The 22,345-nt window shown below is 44.7% G+C and overlaps 1 protein-coding gene across 2 annotated transcripts in view; it reads left to right on the plus strand.

The window, feature by feature from the left end:
* Positions 1-22,345, plus strand: part of DYRK1A (dual specificity tyrosine phosphorylation regulated kinase 1A) — a 72,430-nt gene that overhangs the window by 31,682 nt on the left and 18,403 nt on the right. For both annotated transcript variants that reach the window (XM_041399820.1, XM_041399819.1), the window contains one exon: positions 19,193-19,398. In XM_041399820.1, coding sequence (XP_041255754.1) covers positions 19,193-19,398 — 206 coding nt within the window. The remainder of the gene's footprint in view (positions 1-19,192; positions 19,399-22,345) is intronic.

Below are 22,345 nucleotides of genomic sequence, written 5' to 3' on the forward strand. Positions count from 1 at the left end.
GGTTGGAAGGAGCTTAAAGATAATTTCATTCCAACCCCATTCCTGCCACGGCAGGGACACCTTCCACTGTGCCAGGCTGCTCCAAGCCCCAGTGTCCAACCTGGCCTTGGGCACTGCCAGGGATCCAGGGGCAGCCCCAGCTGCTCTGGGCAAGCTGGGATGTTGAAGGAAAACTTTGATCCCAGCATTAAGATAATTATAATAAATAAATAATTGGGGAAAAAAAATACAAGTTAGTCTTGTGTGCTTTAATTTAGACCAGTTGTGATAATTTTGTGTTTTGTCACTGGTGAGCCTCAGAATCAACTGATTATTCCTCACCTTCAATGTCCTTGAGCAGGTGTTTGATAAGAGCATGACCCTCTTTTAAATCCTGCAAAGAAAAAGGGTCACAGCCCAAAATCTGGAGGTGAGCAGAGCAGTTATTGGCCCATGCTGTTGGGAAGTTTTCCTTTCTTCACATCCCAGGATTTTACAAAATTCAGTTCCCAGCTGAGCCTCTCCTGCTTTGCCATTTTTCCCTGGTTGGAAGGAGGCTGTCTCAAGGAAGAGACTCGATGTGTGAACTGTGCCAGCAGAGAGCTGCAGGAGCAGATGTGGTCAGAGATTTCAGAGCACAATTCCCAGACTAAAAGAGCTGTTTCCCTGTTGGTACCCAGATCATTCCCAGCTTCTGGAGCCCATCCCATGGAACAGCTCACATCTCTGCTGCTTCCCTCTCCTGGCTGCCTGCTGGGAAGGATTCCTGGGATGTGCTGGATCCAGGGGTACTCACCTGCTGCTTCCCTGCTTCCTCAGCTATTAATTCCACTGTTGTCCTTAAATCCTTTTTCCTTTCTCTTTGGACTTAGGATGTCTCAGGAGAAAATTGCTTTTTCCCTCCTCTTGTCAAAGCAAAAAACCTCAGGGTTGTTCTATCTTTTGTTATATATACATAATATATAAATATATATAGAAATATAACTTCTTTTTTCCTGACCTGCAGCTGCAGGAATATTCCTTTGCTTCTTTCTCCCTTACAAAGCCTGGGAGAATTTTGTGTTGCTTTCCTTCGAAAGTTCAGCTTTTCTTCCATCTTCTGAGAAATTTTATCTGTGAAGTTGTTCTTGTCCTCTGGCTTGAGCTGACTTAATGGACTTCAGTAGTCTTCATGACTTCTCTTGTGAAGAAAAGAGATTTTCCTCTGAAAAAAGAGCCTGTTTCACACCCAAATCAACGGGTCAGTTTTCAAGTTAGGATTCTGCACCTTCAGCTTAAATTCTGTGTTCAGCTTTGTTTTCCAACAAAGATTCTGGTAGAAAAAGGCTCCAGGCAATGACTGTTTGGATCCTGAGAAAGGCAAAAAGTAGTTGTTGTGTTTTTTCTTTGTTTGGTGTTTTCTTTTCTGTCTGGAGGCATGTGGAGCTCCAGGGGAAGGCAAGAAGCACAACTTCATTTTTTCTTGGGAGAAATCCAGGCTCTATAGGCTGCCATCCAAATGCAAAAATTCTGACACTTCTCTGCTCAGAAAAAGTGCCACCAAAACGGAGCCAGCTGAATACTCCACTTCTTCAATAGAAGGCAGTTTCCTTAAATAGAATTTGGGAGCTAACTTCGTCTGGAGCAGGGATTTGGGTTCAAAACACTTCCAGATCCGTAGTGACGTCTTTTCACTTGGAGTCTTTCACTCTGGCTACAGGTATTTGGGTAAATACTTAGTGGATGTTCAGACACCTGAGGAATCGTTTGTGTCCTGGAATTCCATGAATTGTAGCCTGTACAACATGAATGAAAAATCTGCTTCATTTTTTTTTTCTAGGAAGGGGTTGGTAGAGCAGAAGGGAATTCTTGCTTTCATAGAATCCTGGAATGGTTGGGGTTGGAAGGGACCTTAAAACTCATCCCATTCCCACCCCCTGCCATGAGCAGGGACACCTTCCATGATCCCAGCTTGCTCCAAGCCCTGTCCAACCTGGCCTTGGACACTTCCAGGGATGGGACATCCACAGCTTCTCTGGTCAACCTGTGCCCCATCCTCACAGGGACCAGTTCCTTCCCTACAAATACCCTTTGCATAGGTACAGGTGCTCAGTATTTACGGATTTGTTACAGTATTTTGTTGTTTGACTTTGTGTCACACTTTCTCCCATGGATCCCAGTTTATTAGCAGTATTTTTTGCCATCAAAAATCACATTTTCCTCGATAACAGATTAGCAGTAGCTCTGTCTTCCCAAGAAGCTCCCCTAACCCTTTAGGAAGATGGTTAATCTCCCTCCTGGGTAGGCCTTTTGATCAATTTAGAGAAAAGTGAATCGGTGTCTTCTGAGCAAGTCTGGGTAGCAGCTCCTTAAACAAAGCAATGTGGGCTCCTTTCAACATCAGCTCCTAATGAATCGTGGGAATTTCATCAAAGACAGGTAATTAGACAGGTACTGCACCTTTGGATTAATGGCACCTCTGACAGAGGCCCGGCTTTCCTCATTCAAAGACAGGAACTGATTAGTTTTGGAGAACAAGAAATGCCTCAGGCATTTTTGGAAGCATCTGGACAAGATGATCCATGGAGAAGCATTGCTGTGCTCAGCTTTGGAGAGCCAGGGGGTCTTTTCTCCAGCCCTTTTTGGGGTCCTCAGCACAGTTATAAGGGAAGGGACAAGCCCAGGAAATTCCAGGTGTGACTCTGTGCCTGATGTGCTTCTGGCCCTCAGGAGTGAAATCCTGTGAGCTGGGAACAAAAAATTACCCTGGTGTCTGAACTCCCCAGGGGACAGGAGGCTCTGCTCACAGGGAACAGAGACAGGACAAGAGGAAAAAGCCTCAAGCTGTGCCAGAGGAGGCTTGGGTTGGACACCAGGAGGAATTTCTTCACTGAGAGGGTTGTTAAACATTGGTGTTCAGGATTTTCCAGTCCCACCATCACCCAGCAGCACCAGCATCACCCCAACCCTGTCCCGAGGGGCCACATCCAGACTCCTCCTGAAGACTCCTAGAGACTCCACCACCTCCCTGAGCAGCTCATCCCAAGGCCTGACCACTCTTGCCTGGAAAGGTTTTCCTGCTATCCAATCAAAACCTCTCCTGGCAAAATCATTTCATCCTTGATGATATTTTGAAACAGTGGAGTGTTGGCTAAAGGTGGCAATGCCATGACCCCTGAAGGGTCTGCCATGCTTTCCTCTCATAAATGACGGCAAAGTCAATTTTCCACCTCTGTCCACTCCCTCTTGTTGCAGAGATGTTGGGAAGTCTCCCCTTTTGTGGGGCAGAAAAAGAACGGAAGTCCTCTCTGGCACCTTCTGCTTGGAAATGGTTGGGCTCTCTGGAGCTGCTAAGAAATCACAGCAATCCCACAAATTCCCAAACAAGTCTTGAGGTGCTGTGTGAGCTTGAGTGACATTTGGAAGCAGTTCTGTGCTCACTTGGCCAGCAGGGCCGGAGAACAACACCGTGGTGCTTTCAGCCCAGATGCTTTGGCAGAGCCCAGCCTCGAGTGTCGCCACTGCTTGGCAGAACAACTGGTGCTGCAGAACAGGAGCAGGTGCCTTGGGCTTTTCCTGCTCCTCCTGCACCAAGGCCCTGCTTTCTGCAGTGGCTTCAGAGCACGAGAAACAATATTGCTCTTTCTTCCTGGTAAGGCTTTTAACTCTTTGATGGACTTGGTGAAAAGTTGGGCTCCATAGCAGTGATGAGAATAATGAGTTACGTGGCTCTTACTGTCTTTGACAAACAGAGGTGGCAGATCCTGGGCTTGTTTTGAACTTTCTCCTCCAAATTCATGGAATCATAAGATGGTTTGGGTTGGGAGGGACCTTAAAGCCCATCCAGTGCCCCCCCTGCCATGGCAGGGACACCTTCCACTGTGCCAGGCTGCTCCAAGCCCCAGTGTCCAACCTGGCCTTGGGCAGTGCCAGGGATCCAGGGGCAGCCACAGCTGCTCTGGGCAGCCTCAAGCCCCATTATCTTGATGTCTGTTTGATAACTGCCCTCGGTGATGTCCTTCTGGGGTGACATTTCTTTGGGGTGGCATTTCTTTGGGGTGATATTTCTTTGGGGTGGCATTCCTTTGCACCCCTTCTCAATCATCTCAGCCTGGCACAGCCCTCACTCCAATGAGTTTTCACTCATGGCAGGAGGGTACTTCCAACTTCTTCCCTCTTGTTTCAGCATCTGCCTGCCAGGGAAGAGTCAGGCTGTTCCCAGACTCATCCTCATGTTTGTGTTTGCGGAGTCCTGCCTGTGCCATTCATGGAGCTGGGTGTTCTGTTCCCTGAGAACACTTTGAAAACCTCAGTGCTGAAGCTTTGAAGCTCACTGATACATCAACTTTTAAATAAAGAGTTTGTGTGTTATTATTTCACTTTTCTTGACTTGCAGTGACTTCAGCCTTGTGACATGACTTTGTAGGAGGTCGTGGTTCCTTTGCATTGCAGGACAGTCGTGTCTGGTGCCTGTAAATGTGTTTTTCACAGCATCCTCAGGAACTGGGAACATTCCCTGACCAGACCAGGGCACAGTTTTGTTTGAAGTAAAAGCCTTTTAGGGGCTGGAACTTCATTAACATTTCTGCTATGAACTGGACTTGGGATGATCTTTTCCCAGAACACAGTTGTTGGCTGAACCTTGAGGATTTCCTTCTGTGTTTGGTGTTTAGATCCTGTAAAGAATTTTCCATCATCACCTTTCCTTGGGAATATCCAACTCTCTTTCCTCAGGTGGAACGGTTCCTCCGCACCTCTCTGGAGATGAGGAAGACCAACCCAACACCAAACCATGGGAAATTATTGGGTCAGCTTTTCCTTGGTGTAGATTATAGATCCTTCAGGAAATGCTGGAATGATTCCTTCCCTCCCTGCACCCCTTGGAAGTCACCTGCTTGTTTTGGTGGCCCACATGGATGCTGCAGGTGACAGGCAGCTCTCAGGAGCTTGTTCTGGGAATTGACATTCCAGAAAAACCAGAGGCTGATGGAAGGAGAGGCTCAGATGTTCCAGCCAGAGCTGGGTGTCTTTGGTGCATCTTCCACGATGTCCCTGCAGGGGACAGGTGGCACTTCTTGGGAAGGAGGAGCCCAGTCATGGCAAATGGAGGCTTTTGTAACTGGGAATCAGATTTATGGAGCAGATCAGCTGAGGGAAAGCAGGGTTAGATGGGGTCTTGTGAATTAGGAATTGTTCCCTGGCAGGGTGGGCAGGGATGGAATTCCCAGAGGAGCTGTGGCTGCCCCTGGATCCCTGGCAGTGCCCAAGGCCAGGTTGGACACTGGGGCTGGAGCAGCCTGGCACAGTGGAAGGTGTCCCTGCCCATGGCAGGGGTGGCACTGGATGATTTTTGAGATCCCTTCCAACCCAAACCATTCTAGGATGCTCTCAGATGCTGACAACATTTATTTTTTAAAATTTGCACAACTCTGATACTTGGGTAGTGTTGCTCTCATTGTTATTATTAATGTGAACAAAACCCCAATTTTCATAGTTTTTATAGCATAAACTACTCCTTAGTTTATGCTAGAAACAATAAAGCCTTAGAAGGAAAAATGCAAGTTATATTTATAAAATAATTCTCTTAAATCACATTATTATACTGAAGGAGTAATGATTTTTTTTCTGTTTTGTGGATGGTTTTTGTTGTTATGTTTTACATTTTTCTGGCTTGAAATTTGTGTTACTTGAGAGAAATCAGTGCAGTTTACAGTGAGCCCCACTTTGGGGTGATATTGTTTGGATTAGTGAAGTTTGGCATCCCCAGGTTTTGGTGGTTTCCAGCTGGAAGCACAGATCCAACCACACTTAAGGTTTTTTATCCTCAAAAGCTGCTACTTCAAGGTGAGACAAATCAAAAGAAGTAATTGCTTAAACTTAAAAGTTTGTGTACTAAATAGAGGAATTACTACAAAGGCAGGAAGTTGGGCTTTCAAATGAGTGCTTTGGAGTAGTGAGGTTTGACTGGACTTGTCACCCCCCTTGACTGATTCCTGATTTTTTTAATATTTTTTTTTTATTTTCTGTGATGAGCACTAAGCTGGATGTGGAAATATTGAAACTTTTTACTGGGGAATGATTTATTGTTTAGTAACTTGGTAATTCTGAGTGGAGTTTGTCAGGACTGGCTTCAGATTCCTGCTGTAAAATGCAGGTGTCAGAATATCAGTTATCAAATCATTGACAAAGCAGCAGAAAAATGGTTTAGGTGCAGTTCACAACCTGTGAGGATTTTATTGAATAGTTCTGGTGCTTCTAGGCAACATTGGAGTGAGGAAAAAACCTGGAATGTTATTTTATGAACTGTGAGATGGGTTCTTAAGGACAGCGTGCCTAAGAGTTGTAAAGTATTCTGGTTTTTAGGAATTCCATCAGAATTTGTTTTGTTAATAGAAAATATTCTGGTTTTTAGGTGCTCCATCAGAATTTGTGTTATTAATACAAAATATTCTGGTTTTTAAGAACTCTGTCAGAATTTGTGTTACTAATACAAAGTATCAAAGCAGTGCAATGTCTTCAAATGCAACAGAACTGCTCTGTAGCTAAACTTTAAGTGCTATCAATTTCTCTTGGAGTGACATGAATTACTTCAAAATCATCCATGAAATCAGCCAGTGAGGGAATTCCCTGGAATCATCACACCAGCAGCTTCCCCACAATCGAGATGGAATTTATAATGGTGGATATTTTTTTGTAGTTCACTTTTTCACTTAAAAAGCCTCTGTGTGTGTGTTGGTCCTTCAAGGTGTGTGATAGGTTAACAGCAATCTCAAATCCAATCCCAAAACTCCCAAACTCTACAGCCAGTTTGGGATTAGTAAAGGAAAAAAGACTTTTAATATCAACAGAGCTGTGCAAATCCTGCAAGTGGAAGGAGGGGACAGTACAAATTCTCAAAATACCCACTTGCCCACGTGCCAAGTTATTTTATTTTTACAGTTGGTTTTATTTTAAAATTGTCATTGCTGTGTTAGATGAAATCCACCTTTATTTATGGCAGACACCAGAGCTGGGTGGATGTCACCCAGTGAAATAGTTGGAAAACACATGGGATTATTTAACCAAGTTAAAAAGATTCTGCATCAATTCCTCACCCTGCCTGTATTCAAACTACAAAAGTACTTTGAGATCCTCCCCCTCTCTCCTGAAAGCTGTTCTCTTTGGTCAGGTATTGAATAATTTATATCATGTGAGACTCTTGCACATGATGTATTCATCCCTTGTTTAGCGCTTACATTCATGGTTTGGCATGCTGGCTGTACATTGATATGGGAGATGCTTCCCATTTTTTCTCTACCAACTGTTTAAATATATCTTGTGCCTCAGTAACTACAAATGGGAAATAGAATAATTCAAGTAATTTCCCTTGATGGGTTTGATGCCTAGGAAAGGATTTCTTTTTAATTTTTTTAAAAAATAGATATCTGTTTGTACAAAAGGAGAGCTTTAAAAATGATGCCGATATTTATGCTAACTTTATGTTCAGCTGGAAATGCCAGGTATTGATTTGGGATAAAATATTGGGTGTTTTTCACCTCTCTCGTGCGGTTTGACGTGCTGCCATGCAGCAGGTAATTTATTCCATCTCTAATTAGTTTTGCGTTGCAAACTGCAAATTGTGAGTAATGTTCTTGGGAGGTGGGGGAAGGAGGAGGCGCTGCACCAACACGAGGAACTCCGGCTGAAGTGCTGATAAAAGTCTTTCCCTGCAAGGCCAGCACAGGGATTAGCGCTGCCCAGTCCGGGCCCAGCCCGGATTGCTCGGAAAATCTTGTAAGCCCCTGGTCAGGTAACGCTGCTGCTGCTGCTGCGAGATGAGCACAAATTAAATGCAATAAACGGGTTCCAAAAGCTGCCAGGAGATAAAGAATGGGCAACACTGATTTTTGGGGTGTGTAGTGCACACACACTGAGGGAGTCGCTGGTGGTTTAGGGCGTGGAAGGAGATATTTCAGTAGTTCCACTACTGCTAAAATGCCCAAAATGAAGCTGTTGAATCAGGGAGAGATTTCAGGAGCTTCACTGAGGGAGTTGCTCGTGTTCCAGGGCTTGGAAGGAGATGTTTCAGTGGTTTCACTCTTGCTAAAATGTCCACAATGAAGTTGTTGAATGAGGGAGAGATTTCAGGAGCTTCACTGAGAGAGTTGCTGGTGTTTTAGGGCATGGAAGGAGATGTTTCAGTAGTTTGACTAGTGCTAAAATGTCCAAAATGAAGTTATTGAATGAGGGAGAGATTTGAGGAGCTTCACTGAGAGAGTTGTTGGTGTTTTGGGGCATATAGGGAGAGATTTCAGGAGCTTCACTGAGGGAGTTGCTGGTGGTTTAGGGCATGGAAGGAGATATTTCAGTAGTTTCACTCTTGCTAAAATATCCAAAATGAAGTTATTGAATGAGGGAGAGATTTCGGGAGCTTCACTGAGAGAGTTCCTGATGTTTTAGGGCATGGAAGGAGATGTTTCAGTAGTTTGACTAGTGCTAAAATGTCCAAAATGAAGTTGTTGAATGAGGGAGCCGGTAAAACTTCAGAGTTCTGTTGGAACTGACATTTTGGACTCTTGGTAAAATCAGGTTCCCCGCTGCAGCTCTGTAAAGTTCGGCGGTGCTGGGGACCCCTCACTCACAGCCGGGATGGCTCTGCCCGTGCCCCCCTTCCCCGAGCCGGGCTCAGGTGCTGTCCCCGCTGTGCCGGGGCGGCGAGGCCACCCCGGCGGCTCCGTGCCCTGTCCCCTGTCCGGTGGCACCTTGGCGGAGCCCCGGAGAACAGGAAGCACCCCCCACCCCCTCGGCAGGTGAGTGACTCGCAGCGGCGCTGGCACATCGCTGCCGGGCTCGGCAAAGTGCAGTAAAACATGCCCGGCATCGCTGCGGCCGCCACGGCGTAGAGAGAGCCAGGGGACAGTGCTGCTGCTGCTGCTGCTGCAGGGACAGCCGGGGGCTTCCAGAGTAAGTCTGTCTGTCTGTCACTCTTTGCATTTCCAGCCGCCGGTTTTCCACATCCGCATCCCCCCTGCGCGTGGGAAGGGGATCTCCCCAGCAGCTCTGCGAGCCGGGCTGGTCAGTGATGGATTCACGCCGTCACAGGCACAGAGACACCAATATGCTGTCAGATAATTAATTTTTTTTCTTTAAAAGAAAAAAAATTGCTTATTTCTCGTAGGATGCTTCAGCTTCGCTCATGTTCAGTCGTTAGCGGTGGTGGAACGAGCTGAAATTTAATTTGCTTAAAATCTGTCGGGGGGGGGAATTATAATTATTATTATAATAATAATAATAAAGGATGTTGTGTCTTTATGGTTAAACCCAAACCAATGAAACATAAATTCAGATCTTTGGGAAAAAGGGAAGGAAGAAGGGAAGGACAGGAGTAGCCTGACACAGTAATTTTAGGAGGTGACCTGCCTAAGGAAGGCAGCAACAGGGAACTTCAGAGCTTTTTAAAGCCCCGGCAAGAATTCCACCCGGCAGCGTTGGGGGATCTTTCACATCCCAGCCCTGGAGAAGGCGTCCCGGAGCCGGGCAAGGCGAAATCCTAACGCGGGCGCGCTTATCCGTAAATCCCGTGTATCATGGCTGCGCCGCCCTGCCCTTGCTGTGGGGGTGAAATGTAGAACATGAGCCTGATCCTCGGGAGATGGAGCTAATTTCGCCCTAAACTGGAAAGTGTTAACAGCGCCCGGCGAATGTGACAAAGCTCAATCGCGCTCCTTGTTTATGGAGCCCGCGCCCATTGGCCGCCGCGCGCCAGCTCTGCCCTGGCAACTGCGCGCCCGCATTTGCATAGCGCGCCGCCATTGGTCCGCGCCGCGGCGCTGCGGGCCAATGGCGCGGCGCGGCCCGGGGTGGGCTATGCTAATGAGGCGCTGTTGCTGGGGCGCGCTGCGGCAGCCGGGGATGCGCTGAAGGGAGCGCCGGGATCGGCTTCCCCCTCACGCGCGGGCCTGCGCGGTGCGAGCCGCCCTCACGCCGGGCTGCGCCGGGCCCCGAGCGCGGCCGGGCCTGGGCCGCCCGCCGCTTCGGCTAATTGCTGTTTCCCCTCAGTTTCCCCCCTGGTTTTTCCCTGTTTTTAAATTTAATTTTTAAATAAAATGCCTTAAAGTAGCCAGCTTCCCGCAGAAAGCAGAACGCTGATACGCTCACCTCGCCCCTTCTCGCTGTCCGAGATCGGGATCTGAATCTGATTTTTCTTTAGAATAATTTATTTCTGGAGCACAGACGCTCACCTTTCAACAATGGTGTATTCACATCCCACCCAACAAAAAAACACAAAAAACAAACTCCACACTAAAAACCAAGCCCCTCCTCGGCTCTAAGTTGAGTCCTGGTTTTGTTGGGTTTTTTTTTTTTTCTCTGATTTTTCTTTAGAATAATTTATTTCTGGAGCACACACGCTCACCTTTCAACAATGGTGTATTCACATTCCACCCAACAAAAAAACCCCCAAAAACAAACTCCACACCAAAAACCAAGCCCCTCCTCAGCTCTAAGTTGAGTCCTGGTTTTGTTGTTTGTTTTTTTTTTTTTTTTTTTTTCTGTCCTAAATATCATTCCTGTCTAAGAATATTGGGGAATCTGAGCTTAAAATATATTCTGCTGCTTAAATCTGTATCTGTATCTGTCCTTTTTTTCCTTTCCCTGCCTTCCCCAGCAGCTTTTTCTCCTGTTCAGTCATGGATCACTTTACCTTCTTCAGTCCTGTTCCCACTCCCTCCCTCCGTCTTCCTGTGTCCAATTCCTGCATTTTCTTCCAATTTTCTAAATTTTCTCTTCTAAACCTGACCGTAAGGATAATTAATTGTTCAACTGAGTAAATCCAGCTACATTCCATGCTATGTTTTCCTTTTTTCCCCCTTCTTTTATACATAAGTATCAGTATGTATCTGTGGTTTGATACCACCTGGCATTTGCTAGCAATAGTGGGAATTTCTGCCACCAGCAGATTTTTGGTTAAATTGGATTTTTACTGGTGGAATTTTAATTTTTTGACCATTTTCTAAACCCTTCAGAAAAATTCAGATTCAGCAGAGGGAAATTTAGTTTTTCTTGGATAAAGCCAACGTTTTCATAGAAACACTTAGGGATTTCTAGAACCAAAAACTTAGATTTAATAAAAATTGGGTGTACTTGGAGTTTGCTTGAAGCCTACTGAAGAGGACGTTTAGAGGTTCTTTTCTAGCATGTTTAAAGGATAAAAATAATGTAAATTTAAACTTTGTGTCCCTAAATTTCTGCTGTGTTAGGAGATTACTGTGGTTTCTAAAAATATTTTTCTCCTTATTTATTGAATTTGACAGATTTTTTTGTTTGTATTTGTGGTTTTCACTTGGAACTGAAGGGCAGGTGAATTAAAGCAGAATTAAAGATGCAGAGGTAGTTGGAGTTAAGTAATTATTGGAAAACCTGTGTTTGGAATAATATTCACACTTCAGTCTTTATTCCTACTTTAAGAGTTATTATGTTTGTTCGGTCAAAGGTTAGATTTGATGATCCTGGAGGTGTTTTCCAACATTGTTTCTGTGAGTCTTTGAACTTTCACCATGATCATAAAAAGAGTTAATCTCCATTTCCCCCTCTCCTTTATATTCCCTCTTTTTAATGGCAGGCTTTCATTAAATTATAAAACTTATAAACCTTAGAATAATTGCATAAGATCATAAATTGCACATGAATTTGAAGGGGAAGACAAAAAAAGCCTCAGAACCTCAACCTTGGCACATTTTCACCAGCATCGGTGACCTCTGGAAAATGAGGATTTGGATAATTTTTATTTGTCAGTTTTAAAATAAAAGGTATCTTTTTGAAATACAGGTTATTAAACATTCAGTAATAAAGTATCGACTGCTGAAATATTGTTTCACTCACTCATTTGTCATTAAATAAATAAATACATGCTGGGGTGAATCAGCAGCCAAAGTACTTGAGTTTGACCCGTGCTCCTGAGGAGCTGGACAGAGTTCCAGTGGGACAGGAAAAATTTGGGAAGAACTTGAAGTGCGTTAGGAAAGGGGAAAACCTTCTCTGATAGCTCTGTTTGTATGTGTGCAGTCATTTCCTCTCTAAATCCTGGGATATCCTCTCTTGGAGGATCACATGAGGGCAGTGCGTCAAAAAGGAGCTTTTTTTACCTAACCTGTAAAGCTGCTCCTCTGTGGAGCTCTGTAAAACAGAGATTTACCTGCCCTTGTCTTTGCAAAGTCCTGAATGTACAAAAACTTAAATTATGGAGCCCTTTTGTGTTTATCCCATGGCTGTCCATTTTTCTGCAGAGCAGGAGAAAATCCAGAATTCTACAGAAGGAAATGATTGTTTGTGAATTCCGAGGATGCAAAAACAATGACCACTCTATAGAATCTATAAGCAGCCAGGAATAATTTTATTTGGAGCACAGTCTGAAGAGTGGCAAGGGATATGTTAAACACAATGAAAATAAAAAGATCTATTGTATGGCCACCTATTCAGCGAGCACTGCTTCCATTCTGCCCCCTAAAACAAACAGGGCATTCATGGAGCTAAACAGAATCATAACTTATTGACATGGAGGCACAGAATTAAAGCTGGGGAAGGATTCTGGGCTTTCCTAATTTCTGGACACAGTTCTCTTCATTTTAGTGCCTTTTCAGTCCATTCAGTCCTTTGTAGGCCTGCCCCTGTTTCCTTGTGGAATTCCAGGTGGGTTTTTAGCTGTGCTTTCAAGCAGGTGCTTCTCCAGGGCAGAAGTGGAAAAGCAGAGGTCTCAGAGAGCTTAATTTGGGCTTTGAAAGTTCAGAGTGGTTGTGTTTCCTGTAGGGTTTAGCTGAGAATTTTGGCAATCTTGGGCTTCATTTCTTAAAAAAAAAAGTGGTTTCACTTTCACAACATTTTCTCAGTTCTAAGATTCTCCGGAGTGTACTCAAAGTCATATTTATAAGTTAATGAAACACAGATTTATATACTGTGTTGCCAGTAGATTAAATGAGTTTTAGAAACTTCTTTCTCTTGTAGTGGGAGAATTACAATGAGCAGCAGCCTTCAGTCCTTCTGGTACCAGATTTTTGAAGTGGCTTTTTTTTTTTTGGTAGATATTTCCCACAGCGTTTCCCTGTGACAGGTCTGAGCTCCACTTTTTCTCCAGGAAAGGGAACTGGTGTCCTCTGATTGCACAAAAGCCACAGACCACAAGTCCTGCCCAAAGTCCACCTCCTGCTGCAGCTCATCCAGGGAAGGAACTGGCCAAGACAGGCTCAGCAGTGACACAACAGTTCATGAACCTGCTCTTGGCCTGCTTTTACTCCAGCCTGGGAAAAGATGGCACTCAGGAGTTTGGTATCACCTCCTGAGCCACAGCTCTGGCTGTAGGGAATAGCAGGAGGAGCCCCTGGGGGTGCTGGCCCATGAATGGGGTTGGAGAGCAGGGTTGTTTCCAAGATTAGGGGTCCATTCTGCTCGGAGGGAAAGCAGTGTTTGGCATTTCTGTACAGGGAAGTTGGCTGAATAGTTATTGTAGGATAACTTCTGAAGCAGCCATTCTTAATAATTCCCCCACAATAATAAAGTTCCTCCAGAGGAGGAACTCTGTGGGATATTTATAACGGGATTGTTCTCCGGGAGCTGCCACAGGTAATTTCCCTTTGTTCCCTGAGTTCTCTCAGCTTTTCCCTGGGTTCTCTCAGCTTTTCCCACTCCAGAGCAAGCAGAGTGAGGTCCCTGGCCCCCCAGGTTCTCAGGCAGTCACTGCAAACCCGTGTGTGGGGACAATGGGCAGAGCAGGGCTGCAGGAGGTCACGCAGAGTTCAGGTGGGAGTTTGCTCATTGCCTGAAAGATGATTGTTCTAAACTCTGCAGTCCCCAGGGCTGACATTTGTGATGCTCAGGCAGAACTCTGGTAGGTCTAACTCGTCTTCAGCGTGGGTTTATTTGAACAGAGAGTTCTCAGATCCGAGTGCTTGTTGCTGATTGCTCCCTGGCTGTTTCAGGATTGCTGATACACCTCAGAGGTGGTTGGGTGTTGGAGCAGTGCAGGGATCTGGCTCCCTTTTCCAGACACTCTTCAGTAACTGAGCTGTCACAATGCTCATGGATGCTGAGAGCTTTTCTAAGCAGAGATTTTGAAAAATAAAGTTGACCAGAACTCTGCAAAACAATGAACTTTGCAAAGAAAAAACAATCTTCTGTGAAGGAAGAGGTTGTACAATTCCTCAGCTGACATGGGATTTGCTTCGAGTGGACACAGGGCTGCTTTCACAACACTATTTTAAACACTGAAAAAAGCAACAGGAAGTGCTTGCCTTCACCTGTGGTGGTTTTGCAGGGGTTGAAAATAAAAAAAAAATTAAATCTTGCCCTGTCCTGCTCAGTAAGAACCGTGCTTGTTCTGTGGTGTGGCCCCACCAGCTCCTGAACTCTGTGTGGGAAGCAGAACACCCTTTGTGGCCACCGAGACACTTCACACTTTCATTCTCTGCTGGTGTTTTCTGGCAGGTTCTCACTCAGCTGCCAGCATATCCCTGAGAGGGAATAGAGGCAATGTGTGCACATGGCTGAGCAACCCAAAGGTGGAAAGGGAGGGTGGGATAGGAGGGAGAGGCAGGGAGAGAGGCTCAAAACATTTTGGGTTAAAGCAATGTTCTTAGGAGGGAAAATGTTGAGGAAAAGGAAGAAAAGTTCTAGCAAGGCAAAGAGAATGGCAGATGAATTGTGCAGAGGAAGTTTCACACTTCATTAATGATCTTAATCACACCCCCTGCCACGGGCAGGGACACCTCCCACTGTCCCAGGTTGCTCCAAGCCCTGTCCAGCCTGGCCTTGGACACTTCCAAACTTGGGGAATTCCTGCATTTAAACTTTTAGAAGTATGGAATAAATGCTGATGGGACTTTCACTTCTTTTACCTGCTTCATCTTGCACAACCATCAGCAGACAGGGAAGTGTTTTAAGGCTGTTGCAAAGGTTCTGTTATCAGCAAGATAATTCTTTGTCATGTCATGGAGCCAAAATCTGCTGCTGCTGCACTTGGGAGATGCTTTTGTCAGTCCTGAAGGCAGATTTGCATCACTCACAGGGTCCAAACTGTCACCATGGTCCTTTTTGGGGGCTCATTTGTAATTGTGAGGTGAGAAGTAGGAAGACATATTAAGGAAATGTCACTTTTTGAATGCTCTAATGGTTTTTGTCTGACTTTGCGTCCTTTTTTATATTACACTATGAATATTCCTCAATAGAACACTAAGGTAGAAGTGTGACAGAGGGACAAAGAGAGTCACAAAGATACTTTGAGAAGCAAAGTAGGTCTTTAATGAGCTTGGTGACAGGAATGCAAAGAAACATTGGAATGACTGTTGGGATTTTCAGGTACAGTCCCACCAAACAGAGGAGCTACTCTAACAACTCCTGATCCAGAGAGAAATCTCACTTTGTGCTGACTTTTGTGCCACAGAAATATGGAAACCTTGAGGCTGGAAGAGACCTTTGGATGTTGCCCAGTCCTGTGCCAGTTGGGCTTTGGCTACAATCCACTGATTTTTTTCTGGATTGTTGGTCCACTCTTGGGATCACTCAGTCACCTGCAGCTCTTCCCCATCACTCAGTGGCTGTTTGTGCCTTGCTGTAGCTGAAATTGAAGGCCAGGGATGTGTTTTACAACCAAAAATACATCTAAATGAATTATGTAGACTGATGTCAAAATGGGAATAACAGCATGGATGTGTTTTACAACCAAAAATACTTTTTTTTTGGGAGGAGGTTTAACATCTAAATGAATTATGTAGACTGATGTCAAAATGGGAATAACAGCATCTCAAATGGATGAGAGGAAATTGAATCTGCATTGGGTTCTTAAAAATCTATGCAGAAATTTACACAAACTTTTCCAATATTACACCAATTGTAGTTCATTTATAGACTCCTCAATAATCACAATTTCAAATATTTGTTACACCTGCAGTTAATAATTTCTTTGTTGCTTGGAAAAATTGTAAAATCACAGAATGGTTTGGGTTGAAAGGGACCTTAAAATCATCCAGTCCCACCCCCTGCCATGGGCAGGGATAACTTCCACTGTCCCAGCCTGGCCTTGGACACTTCCAGGGATGGGGAGGCCCCAAAACATCTATTAAAAACAAAACAAAACAAAACAAAACATGTGATTAAAACACAGTTATTTTAAATGACAAAAGTTTTTCCATCCTCACCAAATAAATAAATATATTCTTGAACTTCTTCCACTGTGTTGAGATGATGCTTTAAGAAATAAACCTTCTCCTTTATGAGGGAATCCATTTTTGAAGTGTGTCTATTTTCAGAGAGTTCTGTGAGCCTCTTTTGAGTGCAAATACACATCAAGGTGGGTATTTTTATGCCTCCTCTGAACTAACATTAGGTAAGGCCTATTTGTAAGACAATTCTACCCACTCCAAATCCATAATCTTTTCCCTTAATGTACTTCATGATTAGAGATCTTGGCATATGTTTTGGGGTTTTTTTACTTCGTTTTATTCCCAAGGTGCTTTACAAGGTGTGATCACTTGAACTCCTAGTGGTTAAAAAGGAAAATTTATGGTTGACTGCACCTTGTTCACAGATCTTTCTGTCCTGTGGAAGTTCTGGATGTATTGTGGGAACAAGTGCCCACATGGATTTTAGTCCTGCCCTGATGGTCAGCAGATCCCTGATTTTTTTGGGTGTCTGGAGCTCTCCAGATGAGCCAAAAAACAATCTCAGAGCCACCAGAGGCTCAATTAATGGCTGTGCACAAATGTCCTTATTTCTGGAGCAACTCCTCGACCTAAAACTAAAGGAGGTCAAGATTTCTATTCTAACCAGTCCTTCTTTCCCCTCCTTTCCTCCTGCTGTGTCACCGGTGTTTCTAGGAGTGTTCCCTTGGGATTAGCTGTGCTGGGATAGGATTGCAGGGCTCAGGAGTGGAGCCTGGGATGTGGCAAGGGCAGGGATTCCATCAGGGCCCTTGTTTGTGTTGGTGGCCAGGGCTGGGAGCCTCAGGGGGGTGGAATTCCTTGGCTGCTGATCCTTGTGCTTTCACTCCCAAACCTCTGCCCCGGGGCGGTGCTGAGGTGGCTCGTGAGGTTGGTCCCATTTCAGGGGTGACTCAAATCCTTTTCCATTTGGGATGGGAACATGGGGATGAGTTGGCCAATTCCCATCCATCTCCTTGTCATCCTTCACCTCATCACACTGGTCAGGCTCTAATCTTGTCCCTTTTTCCTGGGATTTGCTGTGGAACCATTTGTGTTTCTGGGTTAAGAAGGTTCTTGTTGGACACAGTTTGGTTTTGTGGTGTCACATTTGGTGTGGGACTGTCCTCCAAGCCAACAGGGACCTCTTTGTTACTCACAAACAACAAATCTCAAAAAAATTCTAAACTAAAAAATTAAAATTACGGATATGGGTGCAGGTGGATTTGGGAGGAGAAGGTCTACAAGCATGAAAAGTTTCCAGCTGAACCAAAACATCACATATAACATTTGTATTACATTACAACTGTTGTTTTGTGGGATAATTACACTTCTAACACTCTTCTACATTTCTTTTTTACTTTATTTTAAATGTCTGTAGTGCATTATTCAGTTTATCCTCAGACTTGTTGTGATTTTTGGAGTGTCAGAAGACCCTATGAAGTCAAACTGTAAATGAGAACCCCATGGTGCCAGTATTTTTGGGTTTATATATTTGAGCTTTCTGCTTTTTTAGGAGCACATGGAAGGGCAGAATTTTTTTAAATGAAGTTTTTGTTTATAAAGTTATGTAATTGGCCAGGTATCTCTCTATTGGAGACCTATAGCCTGAGGTAAGAAAATACAAGATTTAAACCTTTGAAAGTAACTGGCTCTACACTTCAGAATTAGTGGTATTTTTGACTCTCTGATTTAAATATTGTTTTGACTTTTACTTCAGTCACCATGATGTTGCTAAGTGAGATTATGATTTTTTTTCAGGTTAAGCAGAACCTCAGAAATTAAAAGAGCAAAAAGTAGAGATACTGGATGATGTCTTACATATGTTCAGCCATTCTTACAGGAGTGTTCAGTGAATCTTGAAAAGGAAATGTTCACTAAATCCACCAAGTTGTAGAGATGGAAGATTAACTCTGATTCTCAGTTTTTATTGGACATTTTGTAGAAGAGTTAAAAGTAATTTCCTGTGCAATGCTAACTTAAAATGGTTAATATTTTGATATAATCAATGTGAAATGTTGTTTGATTTCATCCATGCAGTTCTGTTGCCCTGATAGGTGTTGAGTCAATGTGCAGTATCAATTTTAATATTTTAGTTTTCTTTTGATAGAGTTATTTTTAAGAAAGCCAAATCTTGGCTGTACTCATCTACTGTTTTCTCGTGCTTGTGTTTTCTTGCAAGGTTTGGACTGTAAAGGAAGTGGGGATTTCCCTTTGCTGGTCAGGTGCTTGGCTGTTTAACACCTTCCTTCTAAATTTAATCTTTAGTGATAATTTTGCTTTCAGATTGCAGCTGCTCTTTGTTTGCTGTGCGTTGTAGGGAGGCATAAACACAGAGGACAGGGAATCAGGGATTCAGGGAATCACCAGGGTTGGAAGAGCCCTTTGGGATCATCCCAGTCCCACCATCATCACCCCTAAACCTTATCCCCAAACAAAGATGAGCTGCTGAGGCTGGACCCTGGTTTTTCCTTTGGTACAGTCAGTCCAGAAAGCTGCTGGAAGCAACCCTGAAAGGCAGAACTTTTGTGGTTTTATGGCCTTTGTGGAATCCATACATGGAATTTGTGTGTTTGGAATAACCCCTGTCAAATTCTGACCGAGTTATGACACCCAGATGGAGATTTGAGAAAAGGGATGCTCAGGATTAGAGTCCCAGCTTGGTTTGGGCTGGAAGGGACCTTTAAAGATGGAGTCCTGATGGTCAGGGACACTTTCCACCTTACCTGGTTGCTCCAGCTCTGACACTTCCAGAGATCCAGGGGCAGCCCCAGCTGCTCTGGGCACCCTATGCCAGGGCCTGCCCACCCTCACAGGGAACAATTCCCACCCAAAATCCCATCCAACCCTGCCCTCTCTCAGCTTAAGGCCATGTCCCCTTGTCCTTATGAGAAGGCCCTGTCCACCCTTCCTGCCCAGCCCTGCAGATAACCTTTCCCTGAGGATGATTCTGGGATCACTCCCTGTGGAATCCCCCGTGTGTGACAGCCCCTGGGTGCCGATGAGCTCCGGGATCCACAGGGCAAGATTCTCAACCCATCCCCTGCTTAACCCTCGCCTTGTCCTTGCAGGAGGAGAGACTTCAGCATGCAAACCTTCATCTGTTCGGCTTGCACCATCGTTTTCATTCCATGCTGCTGGCCTTCAGATGGCTGGACAGATGTCCCATTCGCATCAGCAGTACAGTGACCGGCGGCAGCAGAACATCAGCGACCAGCAGGTCTCGGCCTTATCCTACGCTGAGCAGCTCGAGCAGCCACTGCCCCTGACAAACCAGGTATGGGAGAGGGCTCCTGCTGCAGCTGGCAGCTCTTGAGTGTGGAGTTGTGGAGTCTGTTGGGTTGGAAGGGACCTTTAGAGATGGAGTTTGCCATGGCAGGGACACCTTCCGCTGTGCCAGGCTGCTCCAAGCGCCAGTGTCCAACCTGGCCTTGGGCACTGCCAGGGATCCAGAGGCAGCCACAGCTGTGCTGGGAATTCCATCCCAGCCCCTGCCCACCCTGCCAGGGAACAATTCCTCATTCCCAAGATCCCATCTAGCCCCTGCCCTCCTTCAGTTTAAGGTCATTTCCCCCATGTTCTGTCACTCTAAACCCGTGTGAAACGTCCCTCTCTGTCCCTGTATTGCACAACCATAAATTACAGGATTGGGGCATTTATTCTTCTATGTTTTGTTTTTTTTTTAAAACTGATGAACTCCCAACTCTGTAAGGATGGAGTTAAGATACAACAGTATATTTTAAAAAATACAAATTTTTTTATATATATATACATATATATATATGTGTGTGTGCGTATTTTTAAAATGTGTGTATATATATTTTAATATATATGTGTATATATATGTGTGTGTGTGTGTGTGTGTGTGTGTATCTATATATGTGTATATATATGTATATGTATACTATAACTTCAAAAAAAGTTTTTAAAGTTGTTTCTAAAATCCTGGAACATACTTATTATGATTATTCTACTTGTAACGTTTTTTTTTAAATAAGGGGAGAGCAAGATTGACCAAGTGGAGAACTGTGAAAAGCTCTTTTTAAAATAATAGCTGTTTTTAAATTTTTTGGGCTGTTTGTTAGCAGCTAATTGCTTTATTACTTATCCTAATGGACAGTTTTGTGTATTTGGAATACAGAAGTTTGCACAAAATAGATTTTATTTGAGTAGGTAGGACTGCTGAAAGGAGTCACAGGAGGAGTCAGCAGGAGCCACAAGAGCTGCTGTGGTTCTGGATAAGTGGGAATTCTGTTGGTTTTTAAAAATTCCATGGCCCAGTTGTGGAAACATAAGGGCAGATGGGTTCCAACAAAGCCTGTAAGTCAGAAATTGAAAATTTGGTGCAGACTGATGAGGAATGTTTCACTGAAGAGGATGGAGGTGAAGTGTGTTTGCTGCTCAAGATGTTTTAGGCAGAAAAGTCTCCAGAACCATCAGGAGATGCTCTCGTGCTGTGGGAAGACACTTGTGGCCAGGATGTTGGGTGCCAGGATTTGGAGATCTCCAGTGACTAGAGCAAAGTGAATGGAGCTGGCCAGGGATGGGTTTCCTTTCCTGAGGGGCCAACCAGGAGGAAGAGGAAATCTCCTATATAATAATATGTAGCTTGAGGATCTACAAAGGCATTTTATGTGAGCTTTTTTGGGTTAAAGGTCTCCCAAAAATTCTGCATGAGGCTGGTCAGTCAAGAAAAGTTGCACCTGAATCCTTTCAAGGCGCTGTGGAAACAAACTCAAGGAATTTTAGGTTGTATGGACATAATCCATGTGAGGAAATAATCAGCTGGCCACCTTGGCCATGGCAATCAAACTGTCTTTGCACCACCACCACAACTCTATAGAATCAATGTTCTTGGCTTTGATGGTGGCCAACTTTCTGAAGTCTCCTGACTATTTCCCTTCCCTGCCTCTTTCCTCCCTCGAGTTCTTGTGCTTCTCCCATCACAAAGTTCCACCAAGAGTTCTCCTCACCAGGCTCCTGCTTGGAGTGGAAGTTCTGTGTGAGCCTCTGTGGGGACTCTCAAAGACTTTTTGTCTTTGCAATGCACTTCTGATTTTATCTGCACAGCCAGATCCAGCTGAGACCTTCCTGCTGGTGGCTCAGATCATCTGCTCTGGACCTGGTCTCTCTGCAGAATAAATTCCTTGTTCTTTCTTTTGGGTTGCCTTTTTACAGCTCTTGTTCATCTTAATTAATTTTTTTTTTTTTTTCTTATTAAAAAAACCCTTGACCTCTGTGGTTGAAGGCTTTGTGCTTTTCTCTCCAGATGTGATCTGCAAACATCTGGGGGCTTGTGTTCCATTCTTTCTGTATGACATTCTACAGGAATCCTTCTTATTCAAGGTATTGCCATGAAAATACTGCCACTCTCTGGCCTTTTTTATCCAAAAACTTGATAGAGTTTTGTCCTGTAAATGTCAGTTCTGGAAAGGAACCTTGCAGAGAACATTGTTGGAACCATCTTTAGGTGCTTGTTTCATTCCTCTGGTGGGATCCCACCACTTGTTCTCTCTGTCATCTCCTTGTGGAGCTTGTAACACAGACCAGCCTTTTATAATGGCAAACTCTCTTTGGTCCCAGAAGGTGACTTCTGCCTTTGCAGGTTCGTACCAGGATCAGAATTCCAGGATCATTTACGTTGGAAAAAATCTCCAGGAGGAATCCCAGCTGTGCCCCATGGCCACCTTGTCCCCAGCCCAGAGCTCTGAGTGCCACCCCCAGGGGACACCTGCAGGGATGGGCACTGCAAAGCTCCCTGGGCAGCCCCTGCCAAGGCCTGAGCACCCTTTCCATGGGAAAATTCCTGCTGCTGTCCCAGCTGAGCCTGCCCTGGCCCAGCCTGAGGCCGTTCTCTCTGCTCCTGTCCCTGTTCCCTGGTCCTCCTCCTGTCAGAGCCACAAGGTCCCCCCTGAGCCTCCTTTTCTCCAATGTTTATCTTCCAGAAAATCCTGGTTTTAATATGCAGCAAAAGGAATTGGCTGTTGGAGAAGCCTTGATAGTTTGATCTTAATATATCCATAAAAACAGGAGGAGAAAAAGGTGACTTCAGGCAGATTCAGGGAGTTTGATCCTTTAAGGTTGAATCCTTTCCATGCAGTGGCTCCCATCCAGTCAGACAGACAAGGATTGGGTCTGGGAGCTTCAGTTTCCTGGAATTTCCCAACATCAGCAGCCTGGAACTTTGGGACAGCTTGGGTGCCACAGCTTTCCACAGCCTAAAA

This window comes from Onychostruthus taczanowskii, unplaced genomic scaffold (assembly GCF_017590055.1).
Source record: "Onychostruthus taczanowskii isolate IOZ18803 unplaced genomic scaffold, ASM1759005v1 scaffold17, whole genome shotgun sequence".
Taxonomy (NCBI): domain Eukaryota; kingdom Metazoa; phylum Chordata; class Aves; order Passeriformes; family Passeridae; genus Onychostruthus; species Onychostruthus taczanowskii.